Source organism: Neolamprologus brichardi, chromosome 16, assembly GCF_056152115.1.
Source record: "Neolamprologus brichardi isolate AB-2024 chromosome 16, ASM5615211v1, whole genome shotgun sequence".
In the NCBI taxonomy this organism is placed as follows: Eukaryota; Metazoa; Chordata; class Actinopteri; order Cichliformes; family Cichlidae; genus Neolamprologus; species Neolamprologus brichardi.
In genome coordinates, this window is record NC_142119.1 from 10,704,005 (window position 1) to 10,723,899 (window position 19,895).

Genomic DNA, 19,895 nt, shown 5'->3' on the forward strand with positions numbered 1-19,895 from the left:
CACTTTGCTCAAAACTCAAATCATCTAATCAAAGTCATTGGGATTCATTCTCTGGGGATCCAAGAGTATTTTGCTACCCACTATTATGACTACAAACCATTGTTTTTTTATGTATTAATTGTTGATATGTCCAGAATTAGACAGGATATTTGGGGGGAAAGAGCAAGGGAATGATGTGCAGTATGCATAACCAATCTTCCATCAAGTTGCCCAGCTACTCTATCAACCACAAGAACCTTATGCCTCAACAAGTATCCCTAAAACCTTCCTATTGTGCTACAACATTTACTCTGTGTTTTAATATCAGATGGGAATATGTGTATCAAGGTACAGGACGGAGAAGAGTTGGACCTGGTTCTTTTTCGTGTTGACTGAGCTGCAGAGTAACCAGTGATTGGATCTCCAGAGAGAACAACTGAGAGATTATCAGCATCCATGGCTTATTTGAAGTGCAGCCAGCAGGTGACATCACAACTGATCCGCCAACCACAAAGCACAGCTCAGCACATGATCCACCTGTCACTCTAAACCCTACGACAAGTCTCAAAGCCGTTGCGAGCCGCCTTCTCTATGTCTTCTTCCTGCTTCGTCCCACCTTCTCGTCTTTTATTTCCTCTTTTAAATTAAGAGAGGGGAGTTTTTACTGAGAAGCTTTCCTTCAGCTGAATAAGGTCAGACACAGACGAGGACGGTCTGTGGTGTTTCCTCTGCACAGCCACAGACACACTCAGCTGCACAGGTAAGGACAGATACACGCTAAAATTATTATTCTGTACACTTACAAAACTTTTACTGAGGGTTGAGTCAAAGTTGTTACATTTATTAGGCTAATATCTATTCTATTTTTAAGAAAGTCTGGCTTCCAAAGCTCATTTTGTGAAAATGCTGTAGGACACAGAGAGGGGGCCATGTGATTGTTGGGTTTTTCTCTGTATGTAATATTGTAGGGTCTACCTTACAATATAAAGCTCCTTGAGGCAACTGTTGTTGTGATTTGGCGCTGCCACACTGATGGTTAGTCTCATCACCAGTGCCCTTTCCATTGTGTCCCAAATTGACACAAAGCATTTGATCTGTTCACACTTGAAAAAATACTTGAAAAATGCCTAAAATTAAGTACAGATGTGAAGCACTCATCCATAAATCAGTTAATCAGTTCAATAGCACACTAAATTATGGAATTAAAAAGTAGACTAAAGTGCCCTTAATTTAGTAAATTTAGAATACTTCCCAGTGCACTTACTAGTTTAATAAGTGCCAAATCACAACAACAGCCGCATCAGTGCGCCAGACTATCAGAACACAGTAAATTTCTGCAGTATATCTGCAGAAAAGCACACCTCAAATAAGAAATGTTTATAAAAGTAAAAACAATGTTAAAAGATCATCATATAAGTGATCTATTGATGTTATAAATAGGATCATATGTGACAACAAATGATGGAGGGATCATAGACCCTACAATACTACAGACAAAACCCCAACAATCAAGTAACTCTCTTTGAGCAACCACTTGGCGTGGAAAGGAAAAACGTCCTTCCTTAACAGGAAGAAACCTCCGGCAGAATCAGGCTCATGGAGGAGCAGCTATCTGCTACAACTAGTTGGGGTCGACGGGAGGGAAACAAGATGAAGAAGAGAATAACTAATGATTGAATGCAGAAAGGTGTATAAACACACAGTGAGTGGAAAAAAGTGAGTGAAGAAGAAAAACTCTCCATCATTGGAAGCTCCCACCAACCTGGTCTTATTGCAGTGTCCATTATAGGAGAATATCGTTCTCTCTTTCTAGTCCCTGTCAATACTCTCACTGAAGCATTTTGGATCAACCAAAGGATTTTCAGGGAGTTTCTACAACAGAGCAATAATAATAGATAACAATAGTCCAGCCTAGATGTAATAAACGCATGAACTAGTTTTTTCACAATCACGCTGAGACATAAAGTTTCTAATTTTAGAGATATGGAAAATTTTTAGAGATAACATCAGTTACCACAATTAACCAGCCAATTGCAATTACACTGAAACCAATTTGCTGTTCTTCAGGATTACAAGCTGATTTATATTCATAAATTCATTCATTCATTCATTTTACCCAGAGATTTAATAAGTCTATAACATGTCTTGAATGTGGTCAAAATTATATTAACATGTATTTTTAACAACCCACAGAGACACATTTTGTTCTGACATCAGAATTGATATGAATACATTAAAATTCAAATACCATCACATTTCAACCAGTCAGTACCAGATTAATACCAGTAACATGTAGCTGATAATGTGATTGGAGCTGCTAAACCTGACAGTGTTTCTCAGGTTACTACAACACAACTTCTCTCATTTTTTCCACGTCTATCATTCCTTCATTTAAATGTTAGATGATAACGTGTTCGAACGTTTGCTCAAATGCATTGTGAGCACAAGCTACTGATGTTTTATTTTTGATGATGGATTTTTTAACCCACCAACACCTTTCTTCATAGAGAAGAAGTTAAATGCAAAATTATGACTGTACAGCACTGCATTTGCTCTGTGGTACTTCAAAGTCAATGTGTATACATTTTTGTAATCTAGTCACTGATCCTCTCAATTTTACTCAAGCACTTTTTGTTTAGGCCTTAGGAGTGGTGCATAAATATATTGGCTAAAGTGTCTCCATTCATTGGGCAGTTAGGACAAAACGCTATGTTTGATTCTCAGTTGGGCTAATTAAACTTACAGTGGGGAAAATAATTATTTGATCCTTAAGCCAAACATAACGTTGTATTTGGTGGAAAAACCATTGTTGGAAAGCACAACAATACCATGTTTTTTGCAGTTGGTCACCAGGTCTGCACACATCTCAGGATGGATTTTGGCCCACTCCATTTTACAGAAACTCTAAATCTGTTAGGTTTCTTTTGCTGCTGCTCGGCAACTTCCAAGTGTCAGCTCCTTCCACACATTTCTCCTGACTGAGGTTAGAAGACTGGCTACATCACTCCATGACTTTAATGTGCTTCTTTTGCCACGCCTTCTTGTCCTTGATTTTACCTCACGTGACCCCATCCAGTGACCCTTGATGCAGTGAAATCGTCTTTTACCCTCAGCAGCTAAACAGTCCAAAGCATATAGTTTCCACCTCCATGCTTAACTGCTGGGATGGTGTTTTCTAGATCATGATCAGCATTCCTCTTCCTGCCAGAGAGCTCGATTTTGGTTTCTTTTGACCAGAGCACTTTATTCCAAGCCTTCTATGAATCATTTAGATGTGCCTTCTTAAGCATAGGGACTTTGCGGATGCCCCAAGATTTCAGTCCATTACAGTGTAGTGTGTTACTAATGGTGCTCTTCACCAAACCATGTGCTTTGTGCTCAGTGTTGGGAAGGTTACTTTTAAAATGTATTCCATTACAGAATACAGAATACATGCCCTAAAATGTATTCTGTAACGTATTCCGTTACGTTACTCAATGAGAGTAACGTATTCTGAATACTTTGGATTACTTAATATATTATCATGCTGTTTACAACTACATGAATGTACTATTGCTGTGATTTATTACTGTTACTGAAGGTCCGCGGCTCCGAACCGTAGTAAAGGGACCTCTGGCTAATATGGTGGGTTCGTAGCCGAAAACTAGCTTTACTTTGTTGTCTGGGTCAACTTTCCTAGCAGAGACAGAGAGAGGCGTTGAAAGGCTGCTCCAACAGAACTTATTGTTTCAGAGGAAAACACGAACAAGGTGTACAGTCGAGTCTTAATAGCTTACTTACAGCTGGGCTCGTCAAGCTCTCTTCTTGGCTGCAGTGGTTATTATCATATTTACATGCTTCCAGCTCCCGTTTTTGCTCGATGACAGCTCGTACTTTTCCTTTTTCTCCCTCCCTCGCTCACAGACACATAACGTGTATGGCAGTCCATTCTCCCTGCAGCACGGACTACACTGCCTATGATGCTACATTCTTTAGAGCTATACCTGTAGCATTCTGCCTGTTAGCTTAGCACAACAACAAAAAGGCCTCTCTCACCCAGGAAACACGCAGAGAGAGAGAGCGTCACCCTGTAACCATGGCAACCGTAACGCTGCCGCCTGGAACAACAGAACGTAGCTGTCAAACAAAACCCAAACAGGCCTGACCCGCCACAATATGAAACAGGGAAGTACCGCCGTGTAATCCATTTATTTCAACAAAGTAACTGTATTCTAAATACCACCTTTTTAAACGGTAACTGTAACGGAATACAGTTACTCATATTTTGTATTTTAAATACGTACATGTATTCCGTTACTCCCCAACACTGTTTGTGCTTTATGGTGTGCTTCTTAACCACCTGTCCTCAGAGCTTCAGCCTAATCCATTTATCTCAAACTGGCATCACCACTAGTTACCTCAATATCCTCATTAACATGTATTAACTGACCTGAATTGCTTTCTAAAGGGAGACATTCTGTGAGACACTGAGAGAGATTTGTGATTGAGTTTATAAAGACTTTTTCTGTCTTTCTCTTTGTTCTCCTTACAGAAAAACGATACGATGCCAGCTGTGAAGAACAAGAAAAAGAAGGTGAAGAAAGAGGTTGTTGATGAGGAAGAGCAGGGAGAAGGTGAGGGAGTGACAGTCACTACTACCTGTAGTTTAAATGAAAATGTATTCTATCATCCAGTATTTTTATTTTGTTTTCTTCTCTTTTGTTCTGTTCTAGTCGCCCTGGATGTGGAGAGGGAGGAAGTGATCAACAGGAGCCATTCTAACAGTAGAGACCCTTTGACCCCAGAGCCACAGGATTTAGCACCACAGAAGAAAAAGAAGAAGAAGAAGGCACCTACAGTTGGTAACAAAACCTTTACTAGCTTTAACACATGTGTAAAATGTTGTGACCCAAATCCAGAGGCAATACTAATTCTATACAGAAGACAAAAAGTACGTCTGAATTTCTGATTCTTTCTTTCAGTCTGTTTGATCAGAATTTGCATGATTTTTTTTTTACATGTACTTTACACCCATTCTGTTTCTTATTACATATGCCAGTTTTCCTGTAATTGTCATAGAGGCAGTGGGAGTTCTAAAGGCACAGAATAAATTAGATGTTAGATGATGGGCTGCATGACAACAAGCGAGATTAAAAAAAATAAAGGGCCTCAGCTAACAATCATGATTGACAACTGTGACCTTTAAAGCTTTCATATCATATATTTGTTTGTCAGAGCACGAAACAGAGCATGATATGCCAAATGGCAACATTGCTGAATCAGTGATAGATGGAGAAGAAATGAATGTCGCTGTAACCAGGAGGACAAAAAGGAAGAGGTGAGTACCAGCATTAGGTCAGATCCCCATATTTGAGCTAGATGGAAAACCATCACTGATGGAAAAATGCATCCAAAGAACTAATCCGTTCAGTTTTTTATTAAAGAGTTCACTCATCATTTGTGACAGTCAGGAATCAAATTAGGAAAGTACAAGCAGCAGCATTAACTATGGTCAAAGATCAGCAAATATTAGTGAACTGGGAGTTAGCTTTAGCTGAAGTGATGTCAAAAGTTAAACTTAGTCACTGTGCAGTAATATGAAAAATAATGTTTTCAAAGGACTTTGGTAATAAGCAAAACACAACCAATGATTCAGTAGCTTGTAAAACAAATTTCAGTTCAATTCAATTCAATTCAGCGGAGTTTTATTTATATAGTGCCAAATCATAAAAACAGCTGCCCAAAGATGTGCTATATTGTTAGATAAAGACCTACGATATTACAGAGAAAGCTTGAATAGTCACACAACTCCCTATAAATGAGCACTTAGCAACAGTGGAAAGGAAAACCTCTTTAGCAGCAATAACTTAAAGTAATCATTTTCTGCACTTGATCAGTCTCTCATACTGGAGGAAATCTGGTCCATTCTCCTTCATATTTGCTGCTGTACTGAGCATGTTGTCCTGCTGTATGATAAGAGTACATGGTCAACTCAGTGATTGAAAGGCGTCCAGATCCTGTGGCAGCAAAAAAAAGCCCAATTCATCCCTAGTTTACCACAGTGCTTGACAGTCGGTGTGATGTAATTGTGCTGATATGCTGTTTTTTCTCCAAATGTAGAATGTGCATTATAACCAAAAGGACATTGTTCGACCATATTGTGGTTTATTCAGAAACACCTTTGTAAACTGAGATATAACTCTTGGATATTTCTGTAATTGTACTGCTACTTACCAAGATAATATCATGGAAGCAGTACTCTTGGAGTTAGTGTTTCCTGGTCTGTCTTTTGTCACTAAACACTCATTTTTTTTTTGTTTGATGTAACCTCATAGGGGATTTGAACCAGTAATCTTTCCTTTGCCAAGTTAATGTGTAAACCTCTACATGTCATAGCCCAAATTTATAAAATATGAATATGGAATTGAAAGGCAAAGGTGAGCTGTAAAAACTCATATATACAGGTAATGGAAAATCAAAATCCCCAAAATGTTTTCCCAGAATGGTCTTGTTTCAACACAACAATGCCAGATTACATTATGCACACATTACAACAGCATAGTTCTACACTATAAGAGTCGAGGTACTAAACTGGCCTGCTTGCAGTCAACATTTTGCTTCCAGAACCACGGCATCTGATTTCTTTAATTTTCAAATGTATTAAAAGAAGAGACACTGGCTAAACGTTCCTGTGCCACCTTCTTTGAAACGTGTCACAGTAATAAGACTGAAAATGGTAATATTTTTCATAATCATGTTTTTATGATTGCATTATTTTTTTTGTGTGTCTCTATTTTTCACGCCATCCCAGCAAAAGGGTTTACAAGAACAAAACAAACAAAAGGATTTGTACTAGCATATCTATAAATCAGTAAATTGCTAATGCACCTGTTGTTTAGATCAGTTATGAGCCAATGAGAGCACTCCTTATGGAGATGAGCTATTTGACAGTAATGGAAGGTAAAAGGACCTGATGGCAGCTTAATGGAGCTAACTAGCAGCTGAGGTTATCACCTTTTATTCAACTTATCTCCTATTACACTGTCCCTTATTTTCAATGTGAGCAAAAAAGACACAAGTAAGAGTTGTTTGTGTAACATATAGAGGATTTGATTTTGAAAGGAAAACCTGCTTCCCATTTACATTCATAAATTAAACATATTTATTTTGAAAAGCTTGCGTCTCTTGGTAGACTTTAGAGATCTCTGAGCTTTATGTGCTGATAGTCTAGCATGTTTTTGTAGGTTATCAGTCATCCAGGACATGACAGGGCAGTCATAAGCATTTGAGGTGATAACCCCACTAAGGTTAAACACCTGGGACTCACCATCAGCTCAAAAAGCTGTGTTAGCTTGGCTTAAAGCAACAGTCAACAATGTCCAGATAACAAAGCCCAGCATGCAGACGTACACAATCAAAGCCATAATGATTATTACAGTTGTCTCCAATTACTCATTGGATTTCTAACACCTTGCAAAAGTCCCTGGTTGCTATGGCAACTCACACAAAAAAAGAGAAGGGGAGATGAAAAACGTTTTTTTTTTTGTTTGTTTTGGGGTTCAATGTTTTTTCACATGTAGTCTTAGGTTAGTTTTGGTTAACTATACTACTTCTATAACACCAAATATAGAGTTGTGATGAATGCTGGATATCATGTGTCCACACCTAATAATGACCAAAGTTATTAAAAAGCGGTAACATATTTCAGTCTGGATAAATGGATGGACTTAGTGCTGACATGTGACAAAACCCTCTTCCCAATGTCACCTGGCAGGAAGGCGAAGGCTACAGAGCACTCCAGCAATGATCTGGGAGCAGAAGATGACGATATCGTCACAGACTCCCAGTCGCCCATCCCCCAGCATTCCCTGTTCTCAGCCCCGCACGGACACAGCCATCCAGCTGGCAAAGTGTTTGTGGAGAGGAACCGTGAGTATGAATCAGATTTACCAGGATCAAATACACGACGTGGCAGCAGGATGATGAGAAGGATGATGATCCTTCTCATTTTTTGACCATGAATGTGAACAGCTAAATGCAGAAAAACATCTAGAAGTTTCAAACTCTACAAACTGCTTCCTTTAAATACTATAAATGAAACCATGACTTGACATGACCAGTGAACATTTCATTTGAGTGGCAAATGGACTGACAGTTATATAGTACAAGCCAAGTCAAGTCGCTTTAGTGCCATTTCAACTATGTGCAGTGGTACATTACACAGTGAAGACCACGATTCCTCCAAGACCATGGTTCTATATATAAAAAAACTATACAGTGTCAGTGTTCTGTTAGTTTAAAAACTAACAGTGACACAGCTTTACCTCCTGAGCCCTATCTGCCCCCTTTATTTTTTGACTTTTCCAATAAATTATTTAGTAATATTTCACAAAATAAAATTTGCTTAAATTTTTGTTTGTTGTTTTTACTTTTAATTTTTTGAATAAAAATTAAGGGATTACCTTCCAGGCCAGACCACTGGCCTCTTTAATCCATCAGGCGCTTTGTCTATGTAGGTCACTGGCAGCTGACCTCATCTGACCCTGCAAATCTCCTCAGACACTCTCCAAGCACTTGGTGTTGCATGGCTTAACTGACTGCTGGCTCTGAAATGACCACATGATCATTTATGTCAGCGGTCCCCAACCTTTTTTGCGCCACGGACCGGTTTATGCCCGATATTATTGTCACGGACCGGCCTTTAAGGTGTCGTGGATAAATACAACAAAATAAAACTAGTACCGGTACCGAAAAAAAGAAGATTTATTCATAACACATGTGAAAAGACCAAGGAAAACCGAGTTAACGATAAAAACGATAACAAAACAATGCTGAAAACCGATAAAAACCTTGAAAACCATACATTTCACACCTGAGCCTCAACTCTCGCAGCCCGGTACGAAACGACTCACGGACCGGTACCGGTCCAAGGCCCGGGGGTTGGGGACCGCTGATTTATGTCATTGCTGCTCTTCAAGATTTCAAAATGTAAACATTTTTTTTAAATGTCAGATCGGTGCACCTGGTTTAGCTCAGTGGGTGAGCAGGTGAGCATTTGCTGTATGGCGAGAGAGCAGTAGGCCTGGGTTTGAGACCAACCTATGGCCGTTTGCTGCATGTCTTCATTCACTGTCCCCATCCAATAAAGCTCAGGACAAAGAATAATTTGACTGGTCAACATGTAAAGCTGTGAATGTTAAAAACAAGTTCACTTAACTCCCAATAATGTTTATTACTATGTTCTTAGACAATGGCTGGATTCCGAGGTTTGGATCTGGTTAGGATTATTTTCTCCAGAAAATTGAAGTGATGGAAACATAATTGTGTGTGTGTGTGTGTGTGTGTGTGTGTGTGTGTGTGTGTGTGTGTGTTCAGGGCGGTTTCAGGGAGAGCGAGTGGAGCATCTCCGACACTCTGAGTTGATGGATGACTACATGGAACCCAGACAGCTCTGGACCACCAGAGATGTTGCAATACGAGTCCACAGCAGCTTCAGGTCTGCAGACACACACATACACATAGAATGGGTTACATTAACACTGGCAGGAGCTAGCTGCCGCAGCTGTTTCAGACTGTTATGTATCTTATACATGTTTACTCAGCCAATCACATGGCAGCAAACGAATACATTTAGATATGTAGACATGATTAAGACAAACTGCTGAAGTTCAGACTGAGCATCAGAATGAAGAAGAAAAGTGATTTAAGTGACTTCGAGTGCAGCGTGGTTCTTAGTACCAGACAGACTGGTCTGAGTATGATAGTATAGTATGTATTAGTGACAGGCTGGCAGGCTCAGAATTTAAAATCATGGACCCCTCCTTGCTTATATCAAAGGTTCGGCTGGGCTGGATATGATGGAGTAATGGTATGTGGGCAAACTTTGGGCTCTTTAGTACCAACCAAGCATCATTTAAACATGGCTTTATCACCACAGTGCACCTGTATTCCAGTGGCTGCTTCCAGCAGAATAATGCACCATGTCACAAAGCTCAGATCATCTCAAACTAGTTTCTTAAATATGAGTTCATTGTATTCAAATACCCTTCACAGTCACCAGATCTCAAACCAAAAGAGCACCTGGAATAGGAAATGTGCACCAGCATGTCATCATGGACCAGAATGTTTCCTCCACCTTGTTGAATAATGCCACAAAGAATTCAGAAAGTTCAAAAGGCAAAAGGGGTTCTAACCCTCTACTAGCAAGGTGTAACTAATGAAGTGGCTGGTGAACGTACATCTGATATAAAATATTTCACATACTATGCCACCATACTGCAGTGGTCCTAAATACACCAATTCAGCAGTTCTTTTCTCTTGTTTTGTCACAGAGAAGCAAAGACATCAATTTCAATGAGTAGCATGAGTAGCTGCCATGAAACCAGTTTAACATGGTCCTGTGGTGTGATCTCCACCTGCAGGGTGATAGGTCTGTTCTGCCATGGTTTTCTGGCTGGCTTCGCAGTGTGGAACATCATTGTTGTGTATGTCTTAGCGGGCGAGCAGATGACCACGCTCCCCAACCTGTTGCAGCAGTACCACCTGCTGGCCTACCCAGCTCAGTCTCTGCTCTACCTGCTGCTGGCCATCAGCACTGTGTCTGCATTTGACAGGTTTGTGAGTTTAATAACTCAGAAGTCTACCTCTACAGTCTCATTGAGAAGCGGAGGTGGAACCCATGTCATTGTTTAAGCTACTTAAAGGAGTGCGGTTCAGTTTGTGGCCTTTATCAATGTCATATTAATTATCTTTGAAGAATCTTTAATTATTCAACTTATGCATTTTTACATTATATCTTTCAGCTCTGATTGTTTTAATTGCAGTGTTCTTGTTTCATTCACTGCTCTTGTAATTTGAAAGAAATTAAGAATCTGCACTTGGTGGAAACATGTACTGGAGACCTGTATTTCCACCAACAATTGAAAGAAATAGTCTCATAATTGTCCAAATTTCCGCTGGACAGGAATTGTTGACTTGAATAAATAAGAAGGTGAAAAGTAACAGCTTTGCTGTTTTGCATCATCTGCAGAGTGAACCTGGCCAAGGCCTCCATGGCCCTGAGAGGCTTCCTCACCCTGGATCCTGTCGCTCTGGCTTCCTTCTGTAAGTAAGACAAAACAAAAGCAGAATGATGACGATATTGATGTTAAGGCCTTAATGTGGTTAAGGACTATGCAGTTCTGTAAAAAACTAGATACACCTTTAATCCCTCCATAGAAATTACAAGAGTAAGTAGGACCCAGGTACTGCTAATCAAATGCACCTGATTAATTCAATTATATAAAGGCTTTAGCAATTTGCTGGTCTGTCATTCCAAAGTCTTCTTTCCAGGAGTGGACATAGCTCCAAATCCCCCCCACGGTCAGACTGTGCAGTTAAAAATTGCAGGAAAACCAAGAGCTACATCTCAGTGTTCTCCTAGCAAACTTAAGAAGTAAAAGTAAAGTTTGCCAGGAGGAAACCTCTTTTTCTCTTAAAAGGACATGGCAGCATGGCTTGGGTTAGCAAAGTTACATGTGAACAAACCACACTCAAAAAAATAATTCATTGGATGAACGTAATTTTATCTTGCCACTTATATTCCATCTAAACAAATCATGTTATATTAATCCATCTTGATTGTGTTGTGTCAACACGATATATGTGTGTAGGTTTAACATAATATTAACATTAACATTTAATTAATTTGACTTTTGTTCAATCAACATGTTTGCACCACGTTAGTCTAATTAAATTTATTTAAATTCATCTTATATTGTTTAAACACTTTTGCACATCAAAAGTCAGTCTTGTTACATGAACTAGTAAAATATTTGTTTGTTACACCAATGATAATCTTGTTGAATGAATGAAATGTAATTTATGTCTGTAGTACATGCTGTATTCATATTAAGTAATGTTCAACAAAAAAAAATCAATGGATTTACAGCAACTTCCAATCCACCCATCTTCTTATCTTTATCTGGGCTGCGGAAATGATAGGGCAAGAGGGACAGGGTACATCCTGGACAGGTCGCCAGTCTATCATACAGAGACAAACAATCATTTGCACTTTAACACCTTTGGGTAATTTAGAATAACCGGCTATCCTTACAACTGCATGACTTTTAACTGTGGAGGAACGCAGAGAGAGGTACGCAGAGAGAACCCACTGCAAACTTCGCCACATTGTGGATTTGAACCCAGGATCTTCTTGCTCTGAGGCAACAGCACGAACCACCATGGCATTAATCTGTCAATACAGACGTAACAAAAGTAGGAAAGCTATGCTTGATGATGCTTTATGTTGTTGTCCTTGACAAGTTAAACCATAAGAAATAGTAACAGCATACACGTGGTGCGGTTGTCTGCCTCTTGTAACCCCACTGATTTTCCTGTGGTTTGACATCTAATGTGATCTTGTGAATTTTGTGAGTCGACTCACAAAAATGAAATTGGGTGGTTGTTACATGCATAAGATCCAAACTTGTAATTTGAACTAAATAATTCCATGTTTCTATGGTGAACGTAACTAAATCATGTAGCATCTGCATGAAATTCAGCAACTTAATTTGTTCTTGTTGAGATGACATGATACAATCCAGTAAGAGTGGCTGGATCCAGGCAACTAACCGCTCTTACTAGATTGTATGATGTCATCTCAACAAGAACAAATTAAGTTGCTGAATTTCATGCAGATGCTACATGATTTAGTTATGTTCACCATAGAAACATGGAATTATTTAGTTCAAATTACAAGTTTGGATCTTATGCATGTAACAACCACCCAATTTCATTTTTTTGAGTGCACAAGACCTCTGGAACAAGACAAAGTGGAGATGTTTGGCCATAATACAAAGGACAGTTTAGAGAAAACCAAACACAGTATCAGCACAAATACCTCATACTAACTGTCAAGCACAGTGGTGGAAGGATATTGAGCTGGGCTTGTTTTGTAGCGTCATGATCTGGACACCTTGTACTAATGGAGTCAACCATAAACGCCTCTGCATATCAAAGTATTCAAAAGTGAAGTCGTCTGTCTGACAGGTAATATTTGGCTTACCCTGGGTCATGTAAAAGAACAATGATCGCCAGCTTGGCAGCAAATTCAAACCTCATTCGCGCTTAAATCCTGTGGGGCTTTATAGAGCTGCGCATGAACAAATGCCTGCAAATTTGAAAGATCCAAGGTTTAAAGAAGAGTGGGCCAAAATTCCTCCACAACAATGTTAGAGACTGATAAAGTCATTCAGAAAACAATTACTCATTGTAAGGCTAGTTAAGGTAGATCTAAAGCTAATGAATTGTGAACCTAGGCATGTTGGACCTGGTCATTTTTTATTTTCTTACTGGTTTTTCACAGGATCTCATAGAAAACTGAAAAAACGTTCTTTTTTAAATGCCTGTAATTACTGTATCCAAACACCTTCTCTCTTTGTGTGCTCAGTGTATTTTATAGCCCTGATCCTGTCCCTCAGCCAGCAAATGGCCAGCGATCGCATTAACCTGTATCCCACTGCCAATGAGACTCTGTGGTGAGTTTTTTTTTTTTTTTTTTTCATTTTTATAAGTCAACATTTTTAGAAAAGCAAAGAGGAAAACAGATGAAAGCAATACTTTCCACAAAAAGTTCAAGGTTGACATGGCAACTGAATTTAAAAACTGATAGGAGCTTAAAGGGCTAAAAGGAAATATCTGATGCAGGATGGTTTAAAAGCAGGTGTTTTACATTTACATTATATACAATACTTTATTAGTATTTCTGTGGTTCTAGTAGAACACTAAATGTGTATGAGAAGTTTATTTTTAGCCATTTTTAGCCATTTTCAGGCAATTGTAGTCAAATGTTGTTTTTTCCCATGATGAAGCTAATTTGAATATCTTTCTATATACTGAGTAATACTTACATTTTAATTGTATGGCAGATTTAAAAACAAAACTCTTTTAAAAACCAAAAGTATCCAGAAAACATTCACACATTTCCACATAAAAGGAACATCTTCCTTTTAACAACACTGAGACCTGAGGCACCATTGCCAAAGACTTTTAAGAGGCTAATGCATTTCCTTTATTAAACTTAACTTGGAGAATCTCGGAGTTCTGCTATTTTCTCCTTACCATGGCTGGAAAACCCTCCTGAGGACTCAATCTTGACATGGAATGGTAAAATAATAACTGCTATTTAACCCCTCATGTCGTGCAGGCCTCCTGGTTCAGAGCAGCAGATCCTGCGGCCGTGGATTGTGGTGAACCTGGTGGTGGCGCTGTTGGTAGGCGTGGCCTGGGCCGTCGTCTCCACACGACCGGACATCGACTACACAGAAGGCAAGTTTAGCTAAAAGTAACCTGATACGACTTGAGACATTCCATCATCCAGTGATAAAGTAACCAAATGTAGTTAAGTACAGTTCTCTGGTCTTTTGCATTACTTGTACAAAAATACACTATTGCTCATAACAAATATGTATTCCTTTTAAGCTACAAAACCTTTTTTTTATAGAAAATGAAATGTAAAAATCACACAGAGGGATATTACTTAACTTTGGGGACACCTTCTTGAGCAAACAGGAAACATTAATGATACTTCAAATCCTGTGGAAACAGTGAAATAAACTAAAAACATGGTAATAAAACTACAATAACAGAAATCGTAAAAGGCTTCTGTGGGATTTGCCAGGTGTTTTGGCCACACAGCACACGCACATGGAGTCTCTTGGACTCCAAATACACAATACACCAGGTAGCCTGAAGGATTAATGACACGTCACTTTTTTTCTTTTTCTTTTTTCATTTAAATGTAGCTGTACAAAGTATAAAAGTAATACTTTTGATGCATTGCTGTGTTCCAGGTGTCATTCTTTATATCACCACTAGATAGAAGCAAAGTGAAACATGTTCAAACCCTAAAAACACGAGGCAGACATTCACATGTCATCATGCCAGTGTGTGCGCACTTTGTAGAAATGTAAGCTGATGGTCTGGATTTCCTTTTGCAGAGTTTTTGATGACAATGGAAGTGGAGGGATACCCGAGAGGAGATGAGAACCTGGAGATTCCGGCCTGAAAACCTTCTCTCTCACTGTGTCTGTTTTACTAATTTCATTTATGTTTTTGTATAATGTAGCTTTGTGTTTGAACTGATTTTGCAAATAAACTAATAAAGGCTATATGGTGATAGGTGGTTACTGGATACTTCTGCAGGGGAATAAGCGCCAGAAGAGCATAAAATACTTTCTGGTGTTTGTACTCCACTTGTAAACATTGTTTGTATTATTTTCATTCCTCTATTTTTGCTTATGGTCGTTTGCACCTTTTAGCAGTTTTGTCTGTCATTTTGTGTGTCTGTTGTGTTTTGTGTTCTCATCACTTTGCAGTTTTTGTGTCTTTGTGTGTTTTCTGTTTGTGGTCATTTTACCCATTTTGCCTGTACCAATTTGTATACACAACAGCATTTTTTTATCCTGTGTGTTGTAATTGGGAAGTCACTTTGCATGTCTTTGGATGTATCTGTAGCCATCCTTTTGTGTATCCGTTTGATGTCATTTTGTGTGCCTTGTTTGTTTGTAGCTGTTTTATAAGTCATTGTAATATTTCCGAGCTCTTTTTGCCGTCATCATTTGGATCACCTCCTGCATGTATTTCATAACAGTTTGTAGTCGTTTCCGAGATGTTTTGCGTGACTTATTAACATTCAGTAAAAATAAGGTTAAACAGTCAAACGAAACAATATCATGGCCCCACCTTACGACTGTGGGCTCTACACTTGTGCCTGGTAGTCCCTCAGAGCACTCCCACTCGCCCACTTTTCTTCATGCCATCACAATAATGAGATTTCCGCACAGCCCCTGAAGGCGTTAGGATCCATCCAGTCAGCGCGCGCTGCAGCCGTGTAGTAAAAGCCATGTAAAAATGGCGGAACTGCAGATGCTGCTGGAGGAGGAAATTCCTGCGGGACGAAGAGCGTTGTTGGACAGTTTTACCAACCTGGAAAGAGTCGCGGAGTACTGCGAAAGCAACTATGTCCAGGTACATGCTCATATTTAAGCAGCAAGTGTATAAGTTGGGTGAAATGACACATCGAGGTAATGTCAGTTGGGAGTAGGCGGTTTGGATAGAGGAGTGATGGAATGACCGTGCCAGATTCCGTTATGTTACCCGTGGCTTTTATGTAAAGGGGAAAAGTCACAGCGAATTCAATACAAACACTGACCCGCTGATGCCTGAATAGGAAGGTTGTCAGGGTCAATTCGGGTTTTTTTTAAAAATATCCTCAAACACATCTTTACTAGTGAAAAATCAACTTTTGCAAGTGGTTTGCGCAGCACCGTGTTGTTTTCTGATTGAGCGTGACTCCGTGGGAATGTGATGGGTGGATTTTGGTTCGTTTTAAAAGTTTGCTTTAACCGAATTAAGTTTGAATATGTTCACTGAATGGGTGCCGAATTAATTGTCGAGTTGCGTTTTTATAGTAAAATGTCTCTTGCAAAGTTTGTGATGTTTATGTAAGCAGAGATGCGTTAATGGGAGTCTGGCGCGACGCTTAACTGGTATGTGATTGTGGCCGATAACTTAAATAGCTGCTGAGATTTATGATTTACTTTTAATGCTATTCGTCTGATGATTTAAACAAAATCTATAAACAGTTTGTTTTTATTTATTTATTTTCATCAAATGATAACCGGCAGAATTAAGGGAATCTGAAGATAATTGTTCGTTTCAGTCCTGATTAATCATTGTTTCAATTTGCCATTAAAGTGGCAAATACTGCTGTTATGACAAATAAATGTATCAGATTAATCTTTAGTATTATCCATTATAGAGTCCGTTTGTCCTTGAAGATGCAGCTAATGATTAATATCCTCGATGATTGACCTGGCAGCTTTTTCTTGATACAAATTATGCTTTTTTTATGCTGTTACAGTGGTTGATGCTCATATTAACATGGCCAAAGTTTCAGAACATTAGGTCCATGTATGTTCAAAACATACTTTAGAGTGCTCGAAATGCTCTGTTTCAGACACTTTCTTCTCCTCTTTGCTCTGTATGACGTCAGTGACGGAGATCCCAAATATGGTCATGTCAGACTCACAACTCTAGGCTAATTTATGCAAATATGACATGGAGGAAAAGGGGTTTGCATTTATTGCTCTTTCCATCATTGATGGAATCAGATGACGTATGCGTCAAGTGGGCATTGTGAAGGGAAGGGGACAAGAGTGGATCTTCTCTGTGGTTGGCAAATAGACCAACAACACCACAAGCAAGACCTGTTCTATCACATACTTTGTACACTGTTTTTATCTGACATTAAGCATGCAGGCTGCAAATGTGAACCATGATTTTTGTTTCTGGCTGTAAGCACTTAAGGCCCACCCCCCCCCCCCACACACACACCAAATGTAATGTTTGTCATGTCATTGAAACCGGACGTGACGAGCAAAGGTTGGATCTAAACTGCACATCCAGCAATTTTCAACTGCGACTTTCTTGAAGCTGTTGTGTTATAGCACAGTAATTTGTCATGGGCATAATACAGCCCCTTAAATTTAGTGTTAAAATAACACTCATTATCCACTGATGGCTTCTTGAGAATGTGAGATAGTGAGTTAGACACCAGTAGCTGTACTGGGCTGCCATCCCTCCACCCCCGTACTTGCTTAGCAGAGAGTGTGTGAGTACGTGGGCAGACGAGGCTGTTACGGACAACTGTTCCTCCTCAGCTGGTCCTGTATACACACCTGTTCATCGCCACATTTCATTTAGATTCGTGTGTTTGTGTGAGTCTTACTGTCAGTCAACAAGTGAAAGTGCATCAACAGTCTTTCTTCTTTAAAGGCCAGAAGCACACAGGCGCTACATGATGCGTCACCGAAGACCGACACAGTGAAATCTTGTTCTGCACATCTACACTTGATGAATACCACAAGGGCACTTTCTTTTTCCCCTCTTTTATTCCTTCTCCTCTCTATTTCTTCCTTCCTTTATAACCTTTGACCTTTTTATTTCTCAACCTGTTTTCACGCTGTACTAGCTTGGCATTAGCTTCCTCATTTTTAGCAGTCACATCAGCAGTAACATGTCATCTTCTCGGGAAGACTGAAAGTCTTTTTTAGCTCGTTAGACTGCTCACACTGCATGTTCAGATTGAGCCTAGCAAGGCTAACTCAGTACCCAGAGGATGGCCTACATTTATGCAGCCAGCAGATGATGTGATTGTTACATAATAGCGCAGTGTGCTGATCCTGTTTTATGGGCTAAATATTTGGATTCAGAGTTTACCCAGGTCAAGTCGTTGTTTGTCTTATGTGGCCACATCCTGGCATCCTTGTGGTTCAAATTCGGATTTAAATCAGTCTAGTGCTTTTTAAGGGGTGGGATTGGGGGGGGGGTTACAGAGTGTCTTTATTCTTTTACTCTTGCATTCCCAGAAAGTTGATTCTGTTCATCCAGAATCAACTTTCTGGGATTTCCTTACCTGCATCAAGGTGCTTTGAGTGTTTATTTGTTTCCAGTGAACAGAGATTTTCAGTAACATAATGTTGCAACTGTACAAGATACAGTCATGAAACTTTGCCCGTCTATGGTTGACATCAAAATGAAGGCTGGTTTTGAACAAGGGTGTGGTCAGTTTTGAGCATTAAATAAAGGCTTCCTGGAAGTGGGGAGGACAAGGGCTCCTTCCCATTTTATTTTGTACAATCCCGACATGCAGACAAACACCTGTGAGCAAACACTTGGCAACAGTGAAAAGGGAAAACTCTCTTTTAACAGGAAGAAACCTCCAGCAGAACCAGGCTCAGGGTGGGGCAGCCATCTGCTGCGATTGGTTGGAGGTGAGAGGAGGTAGATGAGACAAAAGACACACCGTGGAAGCGAGCCAGAGATTAATAATAATGAATGACTAAATGCAGAGAGGTGTATAAAAACGGAGAGCATGAAAAGAGGTAAATGAAGACAAAACACTCAGTGCATTATGGGAAACCCCCACAGCAGCCTAGGCCTATTTAAAAGTTACTAAGAGAGGATTTAGGGTCACCTCATCCAGCTCTAACTTTATGCTTTATCAGAAAGGAAAGCTTAAGGCTCTGTCTCCCATTCTACTTTTAAATATCCTAGGCACCACAATTGAGCCAGTAGTCTGATGGCAAAATGCTCTAATGGGGTGCTATGAGGTCTTTAACACAAACTGGGGCCTGATTATTCAAGACCTTGTAATCTGTTATGTGGTATAAAAACAGATTTCCAAGACAAATGTAACCTGAAAATATTTCTTATGTGAATCAGTTGCAAACTGGTCATTAGTTGCGTTTATTAATAAAACTATGTTTGGAAGAGGCAAAGTAGGAGGAGTGTATGAAACTATCGAGTCCGCCTGTATGCGCCGAGTTTCTAACAGCTGTCTGCAGATATCAGGCTGATGTCAGGAGACACAAACAGCAGGAGCTGAGCTTGTGTGCTGACTTTCCTGTTCGGCCTCTGCTCAAAGTGATAATTAAAGTGGATTTTAATGCTCTGCTCTATTGAAGCCTCTTGTTCTGACTGCCCACAGCTGTGTGGGACTACTAGAATGTGTAAAATGATGACAGCTTTGCAGGTGGTGCAGATCTTAATGCTCTGCTGCCATGCATGTGACATCTTTAAATAATACAGCATTTCAATTACACATTATTGGTGGAGTTTTAAGTTGTTGGCTCCTTTTAATAATCGGGGAAAAGTAATTTTTGCTGTTCTTGTGATCAATAATAATGATCATTGTTGATCATTAACGTGGTCAGTTTTTTATCAGGGAAACGGTCTATCCTACTTTAGATGTTCATGCTTCAAACAGCCAGCCAGACTCCTAGCTTTGTCAGGAAAAAAAACAGAGATGACTGTTCCTGCCTCTTCCAAAGGTGCTGGAGACCCGGTTTTCAATATAACACCACCCACACATCCTCCTCCTTAATGCTGTAGGT

The 19,895-nt window shown here is 39.6% G+C and overlaps 2 protein-coding genes across 6 annotated transcripts in view; both read left to right on the forward strand.

The window, feature by feature from the left end:
• The first annotated feature begins 329 nt into the window (after positions 1 to 329).
• Positions 330 to 15,563, forward strand: LOC102777900 (transmembrane protein 237A-like). Its single transcript, XM_006806406.2, has 11 exons — positions 330 to 739; positions 4,511 to 4,592; positions 4,692 to 4,820; positions 5,194 to 5,296; positions 7,733 to 7,887; positions 9,334 to 9,454; positions 10,380 to 10,571; positions 10,988 to 11,061; positions 13,388 to 13,475; positions 14,144 to 14,265; positions 14,937 to 15,563. Exons 2-11 carry the CDS (start codon positions 4,523 to 4,525, stop codon positions 15,002 to 15,004), a joined length of 1,122 nt encoding a protein of 373 aa, XP_006806469.2. The 5' UTR covers positions 330 to 739; positions 4,511 to 4,522; the 3' UTR covers positions 15,005 to 15,563.
• An 85-nt stretch (positions 15,564 to 15,648) lies between these two features.
• The window catches only part of LOC102778192 (abl interactor 2-like), a 35,713-nt gene continuing 31,466 nt past the window's right edge, over positions 15,649 to 19,895 (forward strand). For all 5 annotated transcript variants that reach the window (XM_006806407.3, XM_006806410.3, XM_006806409.3 and 2 more), the window contains exon 1: positions 15,649 to 15,966. In XM_006806407.3, the coding sequence (XP_006806470.1) occupies positions 15,850 to 15,966 (117 nt within the window). In that variant the 5' untranslated portion in view covers positions 15,649 to 15,849. The remainder of the gene's footprint in view (positions 15,967 to 19,895) is intronic.